At 40.8% G+C, this 22510-nt stretch overlaps 1 protein-coding gene across 1 annotated transcript; it reads left to right on the top strand.

Annotated features, from left to right (window-relative positions):
* The first annotated feature begins 515 nt into the window (after positions 1–515).
* On the top strand, positions 516–21436 carry LOC133863088 (F-box/kelch-repeat protein At1g51550). The gene is made up of 2 exons (XM_062299079.1): positions 516–1120; positions 20164–21436. Exons 1-2 carry the CDS (start codon positions 694–696, stop codon positions 21132–21134), a joined length of 1398 nt encoding a protein of 465 aa, XP_062155063.1. The 5' UTR covers positions 516–693; the 3' UTR covers positions 21135–21436.
* Positions 21437–22510: the final 1074 nt, after the last annotated feature.

The following is a 22510-nucleotide window of genomic DNA, read 5'->3' as shown; positions in this document are numbered from 1 at the left end:
TTTAGGGTGACAAATTTTAGATACAAAAGTCTGAATCAAGCAACATATTAGACATCAACCGATCTAGTATATACCTCAATTTCATTGATTTTGAGTCTAAACTTGGCCTTTTAACTTCATTTCTCATATTGAGGATTTTATAATTTGGATTTGACTCAAGTGTTGTGCAAAAACTATAGTATATATGTTATAATTTTCTCAACAATTTACTAAAATTAAATGTGAACCATTAAAAAATTTAGAACACATAATATAGTAAAAAGAGGAAAGGTATCAAATGAATATTCCTTCTCTTCTTGTGTTGCTAAACTTTAGATATCAATGTAATTTTCGTGTTACTATAAAGAAAAAGTAAAAAAGTAAGGTTAAATATCAAAAAAAAAAAAAAAAAAATTGTTTTTGTGATGACGTGGCAAGCAACTGTACATATTGCAGAAGGAGAGACAAGAAACTGATAAAGACAAAACAAATGGGCACCCTGCCTATCCCTTTCCATAAGGAGAATTTACCAACCAAAAACAAAACCCATTTACTCGTCTTTGATAATTGATATGAAACAAAACGAACCCATTTTATAACTCTCCAGTCTCTACCCAATACAAATTCTTTTAACCAATTAACTACCAGACCCATATATCATATATGATATATATCCCAACCAGTGAAGATTGAACTCGGACAGGTCATTCTTCCATGGCAGAAACCAGTAGCAGTAGCAGGAGCAGCAGCAATGGATCACCAATGACCAACATAACCCAGGACCACCTCTTCGCAATCCTCCTGCTCCTCCCCATAGATTCAATTCTTTCCTTTGCCATGACATGCAAGAGATTCAGGGCTCTCGCGTCCTCTGACGCTCTTTGGGAATCCATATCCAGGAGGGACTGGGGTCCCAACTCCGTTGATGCTCTCAAAAAGTCTTCCAATCTTCTTTTTCAGCACCAACAGCAGCAGCTTCCATGGATGAGGCTCTACAAGCATGTCTCTCAGCTTGATTCTGTTTCTCTCCATAAGCTTACTTACCCCGATACTCACTTGGCGCTCCCACGCCCCAGAGCTTCTCACTCTCTCAACTTTGTGTCTGACTATCTCGTCTTGTTTGGTGGTGGCTGTGAAGGAGGTCAGTCTGGTCTTTATAGCATTTATGCTTATGATTCTTTGATGCATGCTTCTAATTATCTTTAACAAGTTTTCGTTGATCAATTTACATGTTTCATGTGTTCATATTTTCTGGTTGAAGTGATTTTTCTTTAACATGACAACATTGATAACTGGGGCTTTCCTTTGTTATATTCCAGTCGATCTGAATCTTTGACTCACTGGATGACTGCTGTTTTTCGCGTATATTAAAGCATTTTGCTATTGTATCTTGTTGTTGACTAGTACTATTTTATATCTTTCATTTTGAGATTTGAACTTCTTTAATCTGAAATCATATGTTATTCTTAGGCTATTGATGCTTAATGAGTTACAAATATCAAGAAAGCATTGCATAATCATTGAAATCAGCACTAAATCTTCAAATCTACTAAAGCCTAAAAATCATTATTTGAGTATCACAATATCAAGAATGACCACAAAATTTTCTCTCAATAAAAAAGCTTTTGAAAACCTCGAAGTTAATTGCCTTGTAGCCTAATGGTAATTGTCCTCCTTTAAAAAGGTAAAGATTAAAAGATGTGATGTTCAACCCATCGTGAGTGTGGGATTTGTGGGGTGACCTGTAATTCCATTCTTTGGTTTGAAAAAAAAAAAAAAAAAGTGCAAAGAAGGAGACTTGGGGGAGAAGGTTTTGAAAACATAATTGACCAGAATCTCTGCATGCTCAATAGAAACTCTGTAATCCCATGATGGGGATAAGCTAGTTCTCTTTCTTGATAATGCCATATACAAGCCAGGTTAATTTGATAATCGGAGCCTGGAAAACTGAGGCAGCACAAATGGGGCACTGGGGAGTTAGACGGTCTGAAGTTTGAGCAAGCTAGCAAGTAGCAAGACCATCATGCAGTATTATTTTACACTTTAAATGCATAGGTCCTCTTTGGTGGACAGGGTAGCCTCTTTAATATTCCAAATTAGACCACCCTATTATTGATTGTTACTTGTGTAAATTATCAGATTGGCAATAGATCGTCCAGCAAAGCCCACTAAGTAAGGGATTAAAACCAAATATAGAAAGAAATGGCTTGATTATTCTTGCTGGAGAGGGTTATAAATCTTTTAATATAATGTTGAACATGATGGAAATAACTCCTAGTGAGATCTTTGTATTGAATGATTGTTGCATTAAGGCCAAAACATTTTTGCAGATTGGAAGAATGTAAAGAGCTTTATTTCAGAAATTTGTCAAAGATATCATCACATGCTTATTACAGACAACCGCTTATTCTCAAATCCTGTATTGGGCTATTGATTTTCATTTCCCGTGTCATGGAAAACTGCTTTTACTTCACTTAGCCCCATCCCCTCTATGGGTATTTTATGATAGGTTTGCAGATTGCATGATCAAGATTTAATGTGAAAGGTTCAGTATCCATGCCTTGATATTTCCTTGCCAAGCTATGAATCGTTCCCCCATGCTATATACTATTGTTATTGTAGTGTTAGTACTGTACAAATGTAGATCTAGCGTACTAAGAGTTTCACATTTCATTTCATTTATTGAAAACAAATTCAGAAAATCTAAATCTCAAAAACAAATGAAAGGAATAGGAAAGTAAAAGAAAAGAGAATAATTAACGATATGTTGATTCCTGTTTGCACATTGACATTTCATCAATGATCGAATTTAGTCTCTGTTCTTATTGGCATTGGTGTTTTGCCTAAGTGTGACAAGCATTGAAATCTGTTGTACATTTAATTGTTTATTTATTATTTACCATTCCTTCTTCATGGTAAAGTTGATCCAACCAGCCCTTGTCTTGGCCTTGTTCATGACATTGGATTTGAAGCTTGCATTAGTTAAACATTAAATATGGTTACTGATAGAAAAGGACAAAGAAAATAATGTGAGCCATTGCTTTGGGCCACTGATTTTGATCCTATCTTTTAATTTTAATTTTTTATTTCTTCATCTTTGGTGGGCTTTCTCAAAGTGGTTGTCGTCCTCTTCATCCCTTCTTAATGGTAAAGTTGATCCAACCAGCCCTTGTTTTGGCCTTGTTCATGACTTTGGATTTGAAGCTTGCATTAATTAAAGGTGAAATAGGGTTACTGCTTAAAGGAGGAAGAACATAATTTGAGCCCAATCTTTGGACCGCTGATTCTGATTCTATCTTTTAATTTAAATTTTTTATTTCTTCATCTTTGCTGGGCTTCTTCAAAGTGGTTGTCGTCATCTTCCTTAGATAGAGAGGGATACCTACCAGTAGAAATGCACCCTTAGCATAAAATTGATTATTAGGCCCACCTGTCTTCTCCTGTAAATGTAGCATGTTAGACTTCTGCATTAAATTGTGAGGTTGCTACTGATCATTTTACTTGTTATGAAATCAGGATATTTGCATTCACAGTATAAAATCATCCTGATGGTCTTGCTTCTCAGTGGCTTGCTCCATTCTCAGGATTCTCATGCCTTTCGTAGTTTGCTCCCAGTTCATAAGTCCAAATCACCACCTTAGCTTTGACCTCCTGAAGGATATTAATCTTACTATGTGTTGTAGTTTGTATGAACGGTTTAGACAGAAAAGGCGGAGGCTATTGTTCTGTTTAGTAGCCTACCACACAATGACCAAAATACTCCTAAACCCTAATAACTCTTCTAACACCATGAAAAATTACTGATGATGGAAATCATTAAATTCACCTTGTACTAGTATTGTTGTGCTGTATTACTGTCACAGGCAAGTGGAATGGGTCATTCACCCTTTATCTTATATATATATGGGTGTGTATATATGTATACAAAAGAGACCCCCAATTAGGGAGAAAAAGAAGATTAGACGTCCAAAAATTTAGTAAAACTAGAAAACCGGGGACTATTGTATGTCTTCATCCAAGTATAAAGAGATTTGAACATATCAACTTTTAACTCTAACACTGGTCTCTCACAATCTTCAAAGCTCATCGCATTTGCGCTCTCTAAATGCACCACATTATGCACAGAGAAACCATACTCCAAACTTCTAAAATGCAATGGCTTCCTAAATGACCTTTCCATCTAGCCAACAACTCCACCACCCTTCTACGTATGACCCACTTTATACCGAAAAGACGGAAGATCGAATCCCACTATTCTATAGCCACTTCAGAGTGGAGAAGTTGATCGTTTCCCCACTCCTCTTGCACATGTAGCACAAACCCACCACTATGACGTGCATCTTCCTTAGGTTATCCAAAGTTAAAATATTTTCAGTGTTGTCGTCCACACAAAGAACGCCACTCTTGAAGGAGCCTTATTATCCAAATCCTCTTCCAAGAAAATGGGGATCCAACGGGAGTGCAAAGTGCATGATAAAAGGATTTGACCTCAAATGTCTGCTTTTTAAAAGGGATCCAATAGATTTTATCACTGCCACCTTGTGTCAACCTGAGAGACCAAGTCCACCTCCCATCAAAGAACAAAGTGACCAAGTCCACCTCCCAAGCATGCACTGATATGGTAAAAGAAATATTTCATTGAAGATTGACATTAGAAAACTGCATATGATCCACCACCAAAGCCTCCTTACGCAATACTTCGTTTTCTCCTTGATTTCAATTTTCTAATTCAGAAGTCTTTTTTTTTTTTTTTTTTTTTCAGTGATACTTTTATGTTTATTAACATTTTTTATTTACAAGCCAAAAGCAAGAGAAATCCCATCCCTCTCTTTCCTTTTTTACATCCCCATGTCCTCCCCGTGTGGCGACATGGAGGCAAAAATAGGGGATCCTATTCACTTGTTCCAACTTACGAAAATAAGCTCATGACAAATATTGATAGAATAGGAGAGTGAAAATTATGAAAGAAATGGAAAAATAATTAGAAAAGAAATATAGTTATAGATAAAGTAGAATGTCAGAGATAAAAATCCTGTCTCTATGAGTTAGAAGTGGACCTTTTGAAAATGATATCTTAAGTTAAATTAAGTAATCAAGTTTCCTTTAACCTTCTTTCTCAAAGGCAACGATATATTCACCTTCTCTTTATTTTTTCTTTTTGGTGAAGATTCCTTTCAAATGACAATCTCTCTTGATTTTCATTTGGGGTAATTACCTTTTCCCTCCATGAACTACCACTCTCTGTCAACATGCCCCTATGAACTGACAACTCGACCAAAATAGAGCATTCAATTACCATGTTTACAGGTTTTCCCCCCTTCCGTTGGTCAGAGACGTTATTTTGGACGGTCAATGCGTCATGTGCGCCTCACGTGCCATTTTACAAGTTTTTTTTTCTTCCTCTTTTGCCCTCACTCCTCTCACTCTCTCTCTTTCTCGCTTGGTCATTCAGGTTCTTTAATAGTTTCTTCCCCTCTGTCAACCTCTTTCTTGCCCATCGGCTCCACCTCTCGGTACAGCAACAATGCATATTGCCTTGGCAATCGTCTTTGTCATCTCTGTCACTTTTCCGGCTGACGTGCATGCCTTGGACGCCCAAACGGTCATCAACTCTCATTTTCACCTAGAGCTTCGGCTAGGGCAGAGACCGATGCCACCCTGTGATTCAAAGAAAAAGATTTATTTAAAAAGAGTAATGAAAGAAAAAGATTAGGGTTTTGAGTGATGGACTGGTAAAGCTTGCAGTGTAGTGTCATTTTCTGCTATAGATTTCTGAGTAAAGTCTGTCTGGGCATACATTTCCATAGGGATTGAAAATTTCTGTCACGTAAGCTAAAATGTCACACCCCTTTTTTGCCCAAACTACAAATATGCCATTTTCCATTAATATTCTTCAATGGCTAGTAGCCGTTGCTTGGTAGTTTCGGGTTTCTCTTCAACGGCTAGTAGCCGGGTTTCTCTTCAACGACCCGTGGACTTCGCTGATGTATCTGTCTCCGAAGTGTCGTTTCGACTTGCACTTGACGACGAGGGTGAGGCGGTTCTGCAACTGTGGGTGTCTTTTGCTTGGAGGATCTGGTTTTCTATCTCAAAACGCCTTGCATTGATGATGAGAAAACGGACAAGTGGGGCGCCACGGTATATCTCTAGTTTTCTATTACTCTGTTTGCCCTTGTTTTTGTTAAGGATGCTGATATGATCTCCACTCCATCAATCAAGTCAATTAGTCGAGAGCTTCAAGCAGTAAATCATGCTGCCAATGATGAGGATCATGCAGCACATCATACTGCAGCAGATCATGAAAAGGAGAAGATGACAGCATATGAAGCTTCTAAGGAAAGTACAGCTCCCTAATGTACAGCTTGTGTAATCCTCTAAGTCCTAGAAGGAAAGTGCTGACAATGCACTCGACACTCTAAGGAAAGTGCAGCCTATGCAGCTTTCCACACAAGGCAACCTTCCATCACACTAATGAAGATATTGCCCATCATAGACACTCAATCAATCATTTCCTTTTGTATCTTGTAATTGTTAAACTATTTCCTTTTGTATCTCTAGCAAGCATGTATATATATAGGCGACAGTACACATTGTAATACTCAAGCTTTTGAAATAATATTACAGCATCAATATTCAAACTTGGTATCAAAGCCAATTCGGCTAACACCATCCCTTCGATCCAAAACCTTCCTTTCCATTGTTTCAATGGCTTCCGCAAGTTCCTCAACAGTTTCTGCACCCACCTTTGTTGTCCCCAACATCACCTCTTTGGTGACAACTAAACTAGAGGGTCCAAACTACATGAGTTGGACCACTCAGTTTGCACCAGCTCTGAGCACACATGACCTATTAGGCATTGTTGACGGCTCAGACATTTGTCCCTCAAAATTTACTGTTGATGCAGAGGGGGCCAATCAACCTCCACCATTAATCCAGATTTTTTTGGTATGGCAGAAGAAGGACCAGTTTGTGCTGGCTTGGCTCAATGCCACCCTTTCTGAAAAAGTGTTGTCCATGGTCTATGGACTCACCACAACCCATTAGGTGTGGGCGCATCTAGCAAAAAGGTTCACTCCAACCTCTCGCACCAAGATCTCTAATCTCAGAAGGCAGCTGCAAACCATCAGTCAAGGATCCAAGAGTTGCACCGATTATTTCCTTACAGGTTGTTTGTGAGTCGGCTGCAATGGCTGGAGAAGAAGGTTTGGATAATTCAGCTGAAATGGAAGAAGAAGCAGGTATAGATAGGGTGTCTCCTCTCGACACCTATTCCCTAAATTCGGGGGATTTTTCAGGATACTCTGACTGGGTCATTCAGTGTGCCAATCAGATTTATCCCATCGTAGGGATTTCGCATGAGGATCAGAAGCTTCTTTTGCTGGCTTTTTTGACGCATCTTGAAGAGGAATGTCGTAGTGAAGCGTTGGGAGCCCTGTCAAGCGGAGGATCGAAAGGCAAAAGGGAGGTTAAAAATTTGGAGTGTACTATTAACTATGATATTAGAGGCTCTTGCTCTAGACGCGGGAGAAGTAGGGCGAGGGGTCATCCAGTTATGTCATGAAGCCTAGGATTCTTTCCTGGAATGTGAGGGGGCTGAACAAGCGGATAAAACGCTTAAGGATCAGTAACTTGCTTAGGGATTGGAAGGTGGATATTATTTGCCTCCAAGAAACTAAGGTTCATGGTATGTCGAGAAGTATTGTGAGAAGCTTATGGAGTTGCAATCATGTGGACTGGTGTTGTTTAGATTCATGTGGGGCCTCAGGGGGTATCTTGATCATGTGGGATAAAAGGGTTGTGGAGAAGGTTGATGTTTGTTTGGGGGAGTACACTCTCGCAGTTTCCTTCAGAAATGTAGTGGATCGATTTGTCTGGGCCTTTGCAGGTGTTTATGGTCCGAATTCTGATGTAGATAGGAGAATACTTTGGGATGAGCTGGCGGGGAGTGTTCAGTTGGTGGAGCATGCCGTGGTGTATAGCGGGTGATTTTAATGTAACTCGGTTCCCTAGTGAAAGATCGGGAGAGGGTAGTATGTCTGCTATGAGAGATTTCTCTGATTTTGTCTTTGATCAGGGTCTCATGGATCTTCCTCTCACTGGAGGCTATTATACTTGGTTGCGCAGGCTTGATCCTTCCGTTTGGTCTAGGATTGATCATTTTCTAGTCTCCCCAGATTGGGAAGCTCGATTCCCTATGGTTTCTCAGAAGAGACTTCCCCGCCTTTATTCAGACCATTTCCCGATTCTTCTCGATTGTGGCGACTTTTCTAGGGGGAAAAGGCCTTTCAAATTTGAGAACATGTGGCTTAAAGCGGAGGGTTTTGTGGAGAGGGTTGGTGAAGCTTTGGTGGGATTCTTATTCGTTTCAAGGTTCTTCTAGTTATGTCTTAGCTTGTAAACTCAAGGCCTTGAAACAGGATTTGAAGAAATGGAATGAAGAGGTGTTTGGTAATGTAGAGGGAAAAAAGAGGAAGCTGTTTGACGAACTTCAGGCGCTTGAAGCTATTGAAAGTAGCAGGGCTCTAGTTGAGGAGGAGATACTAAAGAAGACAGAGATTGCCAGTGAAATCGAGAAGTGTTCTCTTTTAGAGGAGGTGAGTTGGAGGCAGAAATCGAGGGTGATGTGGCTTAAGGAAGGGGATAAATGTTCCAAATTTTTCCACTCCATAGCCAACTCTAATAGAAGGTACAACTCTATAGATTCTTTATTGATTGGAGATACTCTTTCTTCCAATCAGTCTGATATAGGTGAGCATGTGGTCGAGTTCTATAAAAAACTATTCTCTGAGCCGATTCAGTGGAGGCCTAAGGTGGATGGGTTATCCTTTGATTCTATTCTGGATTCTGAAGCCAGATGGTTGGAGAGAGTTTTCAAAGAGGAAGAGGTGAGGAAGGTAGTGTTAGCTATGAATGGTGACAAGGCACCAGGTCCTGATGGTTTCTCTATGGCGTTTTTCCAAACTTGTTGGAATGTATTGAGCTGTGACATTATGAAGGTTTTTCATGACTTTCATGCCAGAGGTTGGTTTGAGAAGAGCCTGAATGCTTCGTTCATTTCGCTTATTCCTAAGGCTCCTGGTGCTATTTCCCTAAAAGATTTTCGGCCTATTAGTCTTGTGGGTAGCATTTACAAGATTATTGCTAAAGTTCCAGCTAACAGATTAAAGTCGGTGTTGGAGAAGGTCATTTCCAAATCTCAGAGTGCCTTCATCAAAGGGAGGCAGATCCTTGATCTGATCCTTATTGCTAATGAATGTCTAGATAGTAGATTAAGATCAGGAGAGCCAGGTGTTATGTGTAAAATGGATTTGGAGAAAGCATATTATCATGTAAATTGGGATTTTCTATTGTATATGCTGAGACGGTGTGGTTTTGGGGAGAAATGGTGTTCCTAGATTGCTCATTGTATTACTTCTGGGCGGTTTTCAGTGTTAGTTAACGGCTCTCCTCATGGGTTCTTCAGTAGCTCCCGAGGTTTGAGACAAGGGGATCCTCTATCACCCCTTTTATTTGTTTTTGTGATGGAGGCTTTAAGCCGTATGATTTCTGCTGCAGTTAATGGGGGCTTGTTGGAAGATTTCAAAGTTGGTAATACCGCTTTTTCGCATCTTCTTTTTGCCAATGATACTCTGATTTTTTGTAGTGCTCATTCTTCTTAGTTGCGTCATTTGCGGGGGCTCTTCCTTCTATTTGAAGCTGCTTCAGGTTTGAAGGTTAATTTGGCTAAGTCAAACTTAATTCCAATGGGGAATGTTGATCAAGTGTCAAGGTTAGCCGACATTCTAGGGTGTCGGATTGCATCTTTGCCGGCGAAGTATCTTGGCCTTCCTTTGGGGGCTTCCTATAAGTCCACTCTTATTTGGAATGGGGTTATCGAGAAGATTGAGCATCAACTGGCTAGTTGGAAAATGTTATACCTTTCCAAGGGTGGTAGGGTCACTCTTATTAAGAGTACTCTTGCCAATGTGCCTACTTATTTTTTGTCTCTGTTTCCTATCCCAAGGAGTGTTGCTTCTCGCATTGAGAAGTTGAAACGAGATTTTCTATGGGATGGGATGGGTGAAGAGTTTAAATATCACCTGGTGAGATGGTCTAAGGTTTGTACCCCAATTTCAGAAGGGGGGCTGGGATTTCGGAATCTGTTGAAGTTCAACCGCGCTTTGTTAGGCAAATGGTTGTGGCTGTTTGGTATAGAGAGAGATGCTTGGTGGAGAGTTGCGGTGGATTCCAAGTATGGCAGTTTGTGGGGTGGGTGGTGCTCACGTGAGCCTGTTGGTGCCTTTGGGGTGGGTTTGTAGAAGAATATTAGGAAAGGGTGGGAGACTTTCTCTAGTTTTATTAGATTTGAGGTGGGGGATGAGGGTAGAACAAAATTTTGGCTTGATCTGTGGTGCGGGGATATGATTTTAAAGGAAGCTTTTCCTGTTCTTTTTGGTATTGCTCGGGTGCAGGATGCCTCCGTAGCGGATAATATGGAGATTTTGGGCGGTTCTATTCAGTGGACCGTGAGCTTTATTAGAGAGGCGCATGATTGGGAAGTGGGTGTCTTTGCCTCCTTTTTCCAGGTGCTTCATTCAGCCACAGTGAATAGAGATAGTGCAGATAGGCTTTGGTGGGTTCCTTCCAATAAAGGTTTGTTCATGGTCAAGACCTACTTCAACTCCCTGAATGGCTCTGAAGGTAGTTGCTTTCCTTGGAAGAGTGTGTGGCGGACTCAGGCTCCCTCGAGGGCGGCTTTCTTTTCGTGGTCGGCAGCCCTTGGCAAGATACTTACGGTGGATAATCTCAGGAAGAGGAGTATCATCATTGTGGATAGGTGCTGCTTGTGTAAGAGAGATGGGGAAACTGTGGATCACCTTCTTCTTCACTGTGATGTGGCTTCCACTCTGTGGACTCACGTTTTTACTCGGTTCGGTATGTCTTGGGTTATGCCTAAAAGAGTTATCGATTTATTTGCTTGTTGGTGGAAGTCTGGAAGACCAAGAAGTGCTGCGGTTTGGAAGATGGTGCCTATCTACATTTTCTAGTGTGTTTAGAAAGAAAGAAATCTTAGGTGTTTCGAAGATCAGGAGAATTCAATGGAGGATATGTTAGCTTCGTTTTTTCATACGTTGTATCTGTGGACGGTGGCCTTTTTGTCACCTATGTCGATTAGCTTTTCTGACTTTCTTGTTCGTTTTTCTTTTTCTAGTTAGGTGTTTCCTTTTGTATACTTCCAGTGTACTAAGGGGCGCCTTACGCTTTCAATAAATCTATTTATTTATCAAAACAAAATTTCCTTACAGCTAAGAGCCTTGCCGATCAACTTGCAGCAATTGGCAAAGGTGTGGATGATGAAGACCTTATCTCATATGTAATAGGACTCAACCCTTCCTATCATACATTTGTTACCACTTTCAGTTATGGAAATCGAGATACAACAATCCCATTTGAGGATTTCCAAACAGAATTGCTAAACTATGAGCAACTCTTTGAGGCACACCAGAAACCTCAGCACACTGATGGAGGTCAGTTTGCTTTTCACCTCAATAAACAAAAGTCCAACAATTTTCCAAAGAAGTACCGAGCCCCTCAATATGGCAGGCAATCTCCGAGAAGGCCTCCACCTTCTCAGTACTCATCCCCACAGCAATATGTGCCTTAGGAGCCAAAGTTCCCCACCACATCCTCCTCTGACAAAACTCCACATACCTCTACCCGTTTCTCCTCCAGCACTAAGCCTCCTTGTCAAATATGTGGAAAGATAAGCCACCAAGCACTGGATTGTTATCACAATGGATTTTGCATTCCAAGGACATCACCCACCTGCTCAGCTGGCAGCCATGGCTGCCTACTCCCTTGACACTGCCGAGGATGAGCAACCATGGTATCTGGACAGTGGTGCAAACCACCATGTCACATTTGATCTTGAGAAACTCAGTCTTCAGCAACCTTACCAAGGCAATGACAAGGTGACAGTAGGCAATGGCGGTGGTCTACAGATAGCCAACACTGGTTCCTTTATTATAGGTTAGAAAATGATGTGGTTAGTTGCACTTAACCATGTCACTGACTGTGACCGGTGGGGCAGGTGTATGGCAAGGTCCCGTTACCCTTGCCTGGAACTGAAGCCTGTGGACATGGTCTCAGCTTGAAACCTTGTCACAGAAATGAAGGAATCTGACCTGCGATACATGGGTGGGTAAACATTTGCCTTCTCATTTGTTTTGTAGGCATCTCCGGCCACTTGCACGACCTTTTGACTCTTACAACCCAACAAAATGCTGAAACGACGCCTCTATATCCTAGGTTAGAAAATGATGTGGACAATTACGCAAGACACGCCTGGTTTGGAGGAGCAGAATTTGGAGGGGGAGAAAATGGAAGACGATTGTGAGAGAAGGGATTTGGAAGAGAGTTTCGCAGTTGATGCAATAGCCCATGGCTGTTTGTTTGTGTCAATCGTTCTTCAACAACTTTTGAAACTCCAAAGACAGATTGGATCTTTCTAGGTTGGATAGGTTTGCGTTTTCCGTGGATGATGCGCTTAGCGTGAGCAATGCGGGCTCGGTGGTGAATAGACGGTGGCTGTTATTGTCGAAATTGAAGCAGGGGTTGTCAAAGCACAAGGAGGGTCATGGTCGGAAGTTGTTCCATATAGGGAGTAAACGTGTACTTATCATCTTTGTTTCCTTTTTTTTTTTTTTTTTTTTTTTTCAGAATCCGTTAACAAATGAGGCTGAGGGTAAAAGAGGAAAAAAAAAACTTGTAAAATGGCTTGTGAGGTGCACATGACGCGTTGACCGTCCAAAATAACGAATCTGATTGACGGAAGGGGGGGAAAACCTGTAAACATGGTAGTTGAATGCTCTATTTTGGTCGAATTGTCAATTCATGGAGGCATGTTGACAGAAGGTGGTAGTTCATGGGGGAAAAGGTAATTACACCTTTTCATTTAATACCATGTCTTCATTTAATTTCATATTTTCCTTATGGAAAGGAAAAAAATAGTCTTTGAGTTTTGACACATTCAAAAATTAGTCCTCATGTTTCCAAAATAAGAAGAATCACTCCCTGGGTTTTCATCACTTTGAAAATTAGTCCCTTTGTCAACTTCTTTGTCCAAGTTATTGATGGAGTTTCTACCACATCAATTAGTTGCCAGGTAATCACTTCCTGTGAAATTACAATTGTGTCCTAAAATAATGAAATTATAAAAAAAATTAGAAAAACCTCCTGAGTGCTGGGGGGTCAAGGCAGCCTCCATCCCCACCACATTTTTTTTTTTAAAAAAAAAAAAAAAAAATTATTATTTGTGAGATATAATTATAATTACATATAGAGTGATTACGTGGCAATTGGTTGACATGGGAAAAACTCCATCAACAATTTGGATGGAAAACCTAATGGAGGCATTGGGTTTTTAAGTGATGAAAGTGCATGGAGTGATTTTATTTATTATTATTTTATTTTAAAAAAAACTAGGAACTAATATTCAAACGACCAAATCTGGGGACTTATTTTTTATTTTCCCTTTTCCTTAATTATACTATTATTGTTATTAAACATATGGTTAATATTATTTATATATATATAAAAAAAAACATATGGTAAATATAAGTAAGTTCTGCTGAGGAAACAAAACTGTAGGCGATTCATGAATCAATGTGTTGAGACAATAAAGAGAAATCTAGATAAGGACATGTAACTATCTCAAGTATGTTTGGTTTCTGTAATTATGTATAGGGTGGGTTATAAGAATAGTTAGGCTTTAGAGTGGTGTCCAGTTCTGAGGATGAGTTCATTAAGTGTCTTCCATTGTAAGAATGTATTTAAATTAAATCCATTTTATTTTGATTGATTATGAGATCTACTGGTCCTAATCCTGGAGTTCCTTCATTTGTGGTTTTCATGATTTGATTAAATTAATCTGGTAAACCGAGATTAATCTTGACCAACTCAACACTTTTAATTGCTATTTTGCCACTGGAATCTGGAGAGAACACCCCTATATTGCCATTTAAGAAAAATTCTTTCTTTCTTTTCTTCATTGGATTCCATGCAAGTTATTTTGAAGCTACATTAGCATCTCAATTGAAGTTAGTGACTATCTTATATACTAATGGACAAAGTGTTCCTTCCTCCAACCCGGTCAATAAAAATGTTGTCTCTTGAGCATGTGAAAAGTACATGCTTTTTTAATAGCATGATTGAAGTTGGAAGAAATTTTATTTAAAAAGCATGTGATTTTCACATGCTATTTAAAAAGCATGGGCTTTTCAAATGCTAACCGACACATGGCATTTTTATAGACCGGGTTAGAAGAACTTTCTTCAACCCAATTTGAAAGAAATCTGTCCTATACTAATATCTTACAATCTTGTAAGTTTTAGTTGTTGATGGCCTAGTTTCTACTTCTTGAGCTAAGGTTTCGTTTGTTTCGACGTAAAAACTTTTTCTGAAAGTGTTTTCCATATTTTCTAGTATTTGGTGTAGACAAAAAATAGTCAATGGAAATGATTTTTCGAAGTTAATGGAAAATGAGACACCTAGGGCATAAAATGACTTGCACTTCTTGAGAGTCGTAAGTCATTTTACACCCTTCATTTTAATGCTAAGTTGCTCTTATTTTCTCATAATTTTTTTTTTATTAGTAAGAGAAATATAATTAAAAAACGCAAAGCGCAGACAAGTACACAGGGAGTATACAAGAAAAGCGACTAAGGCGGAGAAGAAAAAAGAACAAGAAAATCATGAAAGCTAATCACTAAGGGAGTTAGGAACGCAGCAGTCCAAGAGATCAAAGAAAAGAAAAAGAACGTTCTGAGCTCCTCAATCGTTAGGAAATGTGGTAATCTAGACCACGTAAACGACCCTCTTGCTAAGGGAAGATCCATAAGACCCTGTTCAAATTTAAAATCAGAAAATTCCAACATAGCGGCACTTAGGCTAACATCTCTCGATCTTTCAACAGGAAAACGAGTGACGTTGAAATTGCCCCCAATGCACCAAGGTAGCTCCCACCAAGAAGTAAGGCCAGCCAACTCAACCTAGAGAGACCTTCTGGTAGTGTCATTACAAGGACCGTAGACCCCCACGAAGGCCCAAGAAAAGTCATCAACTACGCTTCTAAAAGAGCAGGGAAGAACAGACTCTCCCACGTACTCTTCAATCTTTTCTACGAGCTTCCTGTCCCACATAAGCAGAATGCCACCAGAAGCCTCACAAGAGGCTAAATAACACCAATCAACAAATTGACAACGCCACAAACTTCTAACAATGTTGTTAGAAATAATCTCCAATTTAGTTTTTTGTAAGCAAATAATATCTGCCTTCCATTGCCTAATGAGGTTTCTAACTCTCAAACGCTTACCACCCTCATTCAACCCTCTAACATTCCAAGAAAGAATTTTAGGCTTCATAACAAGCCTCTATACACCCTCCCCTTGCTCTTGCCACGAGAAGCGCTGCCACAATTTGCGTCATAATTAATAGAACAAGCTAACCTATTTACTTCCCTCGTACCTTTATTGCCCAATTTCATGCTAGGACTCTCTACCTTCTCATCATTTCTAGCTACAATATCCTCAAACAAGGCCCAAAGCCGTCCTTCGAAACCCTCGCACGAAAGCCCCACCAAATGACTGAACTCCTGAACCAAATGCAAAACCCAATCTGAAGACCGCTTCCCAGACTTCCCCCCAAACTTGTCTGCTGGACAGCAAGACAAAGGAGTAGGTTCCTCGTCTGGAAACAATCCAATTCCCAACGACTCCTTTGCCCCAACTCAAAAAATTCGAGGGAGGTGTGAGTAAATGAGACAGCCACCAAAGAGTCCTCCGGAGGGCTCTGAGGACTGAAAATGGGTACAGGTAGCACGACACTCGGCACAACACCATTGGGAAAGGCACCCAGAGAGTTCAACCCAGCCCAAACAGTCACAGCTTCACCATAAACCGCCGACGCTTTATCGGCAGAAACCAAAGACGCTACTGGGCCCAAGGCGCCAGGAACTAACCCAGAATCCGTCTTTGGCTGAGGATAAGAACTCACCGGAAAACGGACAAGAGAGGAAGAAGGCGGAACTGCACCACTGGCGTCCTCTGTCTCGGCCGGAGGTGACCCAACAGTCCCAACACCGGAAGGAACTGACCCTGAAAACAACTCCGGAAGAGGAGAAGAGTTTACTGAAATAGGAACAGCAGGGGAAGGAGGCGGAACCGAACCACCGACGTCCTCTAGCTCTGCCGGAGACGACCCAACAATCCCAACACCGACCCCATCGCCGGAGCCAAACATTTCACCTGAAGTATAACCAGCAATGCAGAATCTCCAGATTTCAGGATGTGTAAGTTGGGCTTAGAAAAAAACTTCTGAGCCTAGTGCTTCCTCCTCTTCTTGCGCCCAGCAACTTTGGGCTTAAAGCCAGGCCCACACATTTCAAGCCCTTCAGAGACTCTAATCAGAGCTCGGTCCGCTTCAGCCTTTAATTTGGCGAACTGGCACTTCCACTCGCAAAGAAGAGTATGAGACACCCTATTTCCTGTCAGCTTACTCTCTCCCCCGAGATTATCACCAAAATGGCAAGCAAGCTTGCCTCGAACAGCTGAGCCATGTGCGTCAGACGGAGACAGACCCATCACAGTCTCTGTAGCACAGCGGTCCTTACCTAGAGGTTCCCCTAACTGCGTTGTCTTCTTCTCCACCTCTGAGACTCTGGCTGCTGGATGTAGGACCACTGCATAAGATGGTGCAGCAACTTTGCCAAAAGACCCAGCCTGTCCGGTGATTGCAGAACACTGAACCAGCCCTGTCTCAACCAGCTTTCTAGACTCCTTTAACGCCGAAGATGGAGAAACAAACCCTGGCCTTACTGAATCTTCAAAAAAAGCAAGAACCTTACCCAACTCAGCGACGAAAAGGCTCCAGTCCCGCCCTCCATGCGCCATACAGGTTCCCTACGCTGCTCTGCGTCACACCAGATTGCTGCCCGCACCTGCACCAGCACCGCGTCACACTAGATCAGTACCTGAGGCTGTACATGTACCTGCACCAGACCAGATTATTACCCGTGGGTGCATGGTAGCATACCATGCTACCATGCCTCCACATCTTACACCATCCCCTCAAAGATAATCAAACCCAATGATTACTGTCTAATGATATTACTTCTTCATAAGTTTGTATTTGCATTATCAAAATTCTCACCATGGTTCAGTGTGTAAGGTGTCTATGAAATCATCACTTAACCTGTGTCCTGTGTCCTGAAAAATTTAATCTATGCATGTTGAGATATCTCATTCTGGAACATTTGGTTCTTAAGTTTTGTAGTTCAGTTAATTGAATAGCCAGATCCCTAAAAACTTTGCTCTCTTAGGCCAAATGAAGAGGTCTATTTTAACTTCAAGAGAAAATCATTAGTGAGTACATTAAAAGATGAGTGGTCTTTGCACGGTTTTTTGGCACATCTTTTCACGTTCCATTTAAAACCCTTCGGTCATGATTGAAAGGCTAGAATTATCGAAATGGAGAGGATCCCAAACTGTCAAAAAACATGAAAGACATTGAAATTTAAAGTCATAGTAACTTCATTCTTGCCCCTATCATCTCCTGTTTTTCTGTTAAATTAATCATCTTCACTTGTATTTCTCTATGTCAAGTTTACTTCTTCAACATGAGAATTGCTACAAAAATGTGTTTTTTTTTTCTTCATGGTATTAGAATAGACATTTGCACACTGTATTGCACAAAACCACGGTAGCTATTGTTGTGTAAACAATGAGCTACAAAATATTCCCATAATATTCTATTGCCCGCTTCTCAAACTCAAGGTGGAAGCTTGAGTTTGGGAAGAAAGTGGCTAGGTCGGATTAGTCAGATCGAACAAGCCTCCGGGTCAGAGTGCACGTTTGATCATATTGGTTGGGTAGGGTCTGACAATTAGCAAAGTCCCAAACTGAAGTGGTCAAACTCCAAGTCGTGGAGTGCTACATGGTTGCGTTGGTTGAGCCGAGCCTTAAAGGTCGGCAAGTTGAAATGTGCCAAACTAGAATTGGAACAACCTCTAGGTTAGAGCATGGGATTAGGATCGATTCAAAATAATCATTGAGCCAATTCTGACCTATGCTAGTGGCACGGTGTGCCAGAAGAGTTGTTGTTTTATCCTTTTATTTTTTAAGTAGTTCAAACTAGGTCGGCTCTAACCGAATCGGAACAAACCGAATCGGATAATTAGATCAGGGTCACAGGTCGTTGGTCATGGTTTAGGGCTGCAAGCTCAGGTTTGTGTGTTAGAACTATGAGCTAGAGTCATGGGTTGCACACGGATTCAGGTTGCAGGCACGAGTAGTGCAAGTCGGGTAGGCATTGATGGACTGGGTCGATAAAGGAACAGGATCACAGACAGGACATATTGGTTGGATTTGACTGTACAAGCTAGATCTGTACAGATGGGCTGAGCCAGGACAAAATGAGTCAGTCGAAACTGATCCCGGATCGTGCGAAAGGCACATGAAGTATGTGGGCCAAGCGGGAGATATGGGCTTGTGTCAGTTTGGGCATGTGCCTGCACATGGCACATATTGGGTGAAGAAGTGTGTGGGAGAGAGCATGAAGGCTCACACTGTCTACGGCATGTCAAGACGCGTGAGGGCACATGGGTCAAGTTGGTGTGTGTTGACTGGGGCGCGTCCTGCACATGATGTGTACAGGGTAAAGACAATGTTGAATAAGCGCATGAGAGCGAGTGTAAGAGCATGTGAATGCTTAGATCGAAGGCAGCACGTGAGACTCACTTTAGAGTGCATGACAGTGGATGGCAGCATCAAATTTCTTTATTTGGTAGATTGGTGATCTTTGATCCCAAATGTGGTGTTGGTCGATTGAGAAAAAGCTTGCATGGTGACACATGAAATGTGTGTTTTGACATGTGTAAAACAAAGCAAAACCTATCACGCATGCAGGATAATTGGAGGCAGATGTTACATGGTTTGGTAGATCAACATCATTTGAGTCTGAATTTGGCAATGGTTTATGGAGAAAATGATCTGGGAATGACAGATTGGTTATGCTGCATGGAGCGGAGGCAAAAGAAATTGTTAGAAGCCACAAGAAAGTGGCTCTAGTGCCAAGATAAAGTAAAAAGAGTAAAATAAAATAGAGAAAATATGCAGAAGAATATTTTGGGGAAAAGATAGAGTGAGAGAGAGAACATAGAGAATTAAGTGGTTCACTCTTAAAGTTCTACGTCCATTATATACAAAGCCCAAAAGGACTGCATCTTGATTGTATCGACCTTTATAGTTTTATAGTACACAATTTGAGGTATATATAAGAATCTGGTAACATAAATAAGGAAACTTATAGAACCACTCTTACACATTGTATTACACAACCATGGTAGCTGGTTGTTTTGTATAAACTATAGGTTATAGAATATTCTAACAAGATGCAAGATTATCTTACCTTAAATCCTCTGTAGAATTTGGCATTTGGCTTCTCCCCATGTTGGAGGTTGTGAGGTTGATGGAACTGGAAAAAAGATAGGGATGTCCTATTTGCATCAATTGCTTAGTGTCTGGGATGTATCTAGGATTTTCTTAGAAATCCTAGTCTTCCTTACACACTCAGCTTTAATGACAACCTTCATTCTTGCTCGTAAGTATTTGGTTGATAAATATGTCTAAAAAAAGCTTGTCTATGGATTTTCTTAGAAATCCTAGTCTTCCTTACAAACTCAGCTTTAATGACAACCTTCGTTCTTGCTCGTAAGTATTTGGTTGATAGAGATGTCTTAAAAAAGCTTGTCTACATGATTTATAAATCATGGACTGTTCTACGCTGAACTTTCTAGTTCCATTTAATATATTTCTTCATATTTTACTGACTAAGAGTGCTTTCAAGAAAAAGTGTCTTTCAAGAACTCATTTGGACTGAAAGGGAGTATTCCACCTTCTGCCAACCGCGGGTAGAATTTTTGCAATCAATTTTGTGAAATGATGAATAAATCCAAATCCCTTATTTGTTGCTGGAAGAAACACACAAATCTGCCAGCAGTTATTGGCAACTGGAGATATGAGCAAAATTAATGTACCCAATCATTATATAGTAGAACTTTTCAACAACTGATTAAACCAAACAGCTTCTTGATTGTTTAGAGTGAATGTGTGATTTTTCTTCTGATTATTTACTGATGTTTCTTTTTAGGACGACATCTAGATGACACATGGGTGGCTTATATTGGTAAAGACTTTCAGAAGATTCTCAACTGGCAGAAGGTTAACTCAGGCATTCCAAGTGGGAGATTTGGGCATACGTGTGTTGTAATTTGTGATTTCCTTGTTCTCTTTGGAGGAATCAATGACAACGGGAGCCGTCAAAATGATACATGGGTGGGACAACTGACATGCCATGAGACCTTGGGCATTTCATTATCATGGAGGCTGCTCGATGTGGGATCCGTTGCACCACCCGCCCGCGGGGCCCATGCTGCATGTTCCATTGATAATAGGTTGATGCTTGTCCATGGAGGGATAGGCCTGAATGGCCTCAGAATGGGTGACACATGGGTTCTAGAACTCACAGAAAATTTTTGCTCCGGAGAATGGCGTGAAATTTTGACATGTCCATCACCTGCAGCTCGTTCAGGACACTCATTGACTTGCATTGAGGGTACCAAGATAGTTTTATTTGGAGGAAGAGGATTGGGTTATGAGGTGCTGAATGATGTTTGGGTCTTGGATATTTCTGAGAGTTATCTGAATTGGGTACAAATACTATACGAATTACCAAATATACCTGAGGGAGTTTCCCTCCCACGAGTTGGTCACTCAGCTACAGTGATTTTGGGAGGCCGGGTGCTGATATATGGAGGGGAAGATTCACAAAGACACAAGAGAGATGATTTCTGGGTGTTAGACATTAGCGCAAACCCTTCCATTACCGTGCAGCCATCCACACTGAACTCTGCGAGATTATTGGCAAAAATGTGGAAAAGGTTGAAGGCAATTGGTCATAAGCCTAAGTGTCGGTCATTTCATCGAGCCTGCACAGACGATTCTGGGCGTTATTTGTATGTGTTTGGTGGAATGGTAGATTGCTTAGTTCAGCCAGCTGAATCAACGGGGCTGGGGTTTGATGGGGAGCTTTTTCTTGTGGAGCTTTTGCTTCAGCTGTAAAACGGAAATAGAAGTTGAGGTGATAAGGTAGTGTGTACTTTCTCAGAGGCCTATTGTGCCCAGTGTTGTATGTATATAGTAGCTGTCTTGTTCATTATCTTTTATGAATTGATATTATCAGATTAAGTGGCCCTTTGTCTATTATGTTGAAGCAATGCTTTAGAGAGTTAGACACTGAACATGGAAGAACCAATTCATGTATTCCTTTGAACCGATGCAGCAGCTTGTGTGGTTCTTCACAAACATCTTTAGTTTGATTTAATCGTACACTTTTTGTTACAAAATATACCCTATTTCCAGAAGCCGTGACTATTTTTGGTCAACCACAAGAATACAAATATACCGTAATCAATCATCTCTAGTTTGATGTTCAAAGTCACCCGACCGTCAACACTTTTGAATTCATTGTTTCCAGGAACTTACTTGTATGAGAGAAATAGATAAAATAATAAAAATAAAAATAAAAACACAAAAAAGTAAAAAAAGTAGAAATTGTACGAATGTAAAAGTTGTGCAATATGAACACATGAATCTAATCACCATAGGAAAAGGGAGAACGGTCCTAGTTAGCTTCTCTCTAGAAAGTAGATGTAACAGTCCTCAAGATCTGTTACTGATTTTAAGAGAAAATGGAGAATTAATTGAGAAAAAAGGTTGAGAAATTGAAAAACAAGCTATATTGACTGGATTGGCACTTGGAGGGGCCAAGAACCTCCGAAGTTCACATATGAACCACAATGCAATTCTCTGGACACCTTCCCTCTCATCTAGCTTGCCTTTTATAGAGTCTAATCCTAACCGAAGCTGACATCAGCTAACAATATCCAAATAAAGCTAACAGAAATACTGAAATAGACTGCTAACTATGAAGCGCACGTGCTGTGTCTAATAGAACTGTTACAGTAGAGGCTCTCCACTGCCTATTGCGGTTGCTCAAGGGGAGGAGGAATGGGTTTTTTTCATCCCAACTCCCATCCCCCCTATGTTTCATCCTCGTGTTTTTCAATTTTTTTTTTTTTTTTTTTTTAAACCACCTACACAGCTGAATCATCTCGTTGTTCACTGTCACGCTTCCCTTTGTCCTATCGTCCACCTCGCTGTCTAGCCATCCTCTTTCTCCGGGCTGCGATTTGCACTTGGGGAGGTTTTGAAGGCCATATATCAGTTTTTCCAAACCAGATTTCCCGTCTTCTATCTCTCCCCTCCACTGATGCGCCTCACCACCACCATCTCCGGCCTTTTCGCTTCTCTCTGCCTTCCTCTGTGTTGCCATCTGCCCCCTTCGCGGCCACTTGTGACCTTCACGCACCAGTGCGTGAGCCACAAGCGTCTTTCTATTGGTGTTTTCTACCGTTACACCTGCTGATTTTGGTTGT

Source organism: Alnus glutinosa, chromosome 3 (assembly GCF_958979055.1).
Source record: "Alnus glutinosa chromosome 3, dhAlnGlut1.1, whole genome shotgun sequence".
Lineage (NCBI taxonomy): Eukaryota > Viridiplantae > Streptophyta > Magnoliopsida > Fagales > Betulaceae > Alnus > Alnus glutinosa.
The sequence above is the reverse complement of the archived record's forward strand: the minus strand, read 5'-3'. Positions and strand labels throughout refer to the sequence as shown.

Bases quoted from the DNA above. Each gene is read 5' to 3' on its own strand.
- LOC133863088 (XM_062299079.1), top strand. From the start codon at position 694: ATGGCAGAAACCAGTAGCAGTAGCAGGAGCAGCAGCAATGGATCACCA. The intron at 1,121-20,163 runs GTCAGTCTGGTC...GTTTCTTTTTAG, and splicing joins TGGTGGTGGCTGTGAAGGAG to GACGACATCTAGATGACACA.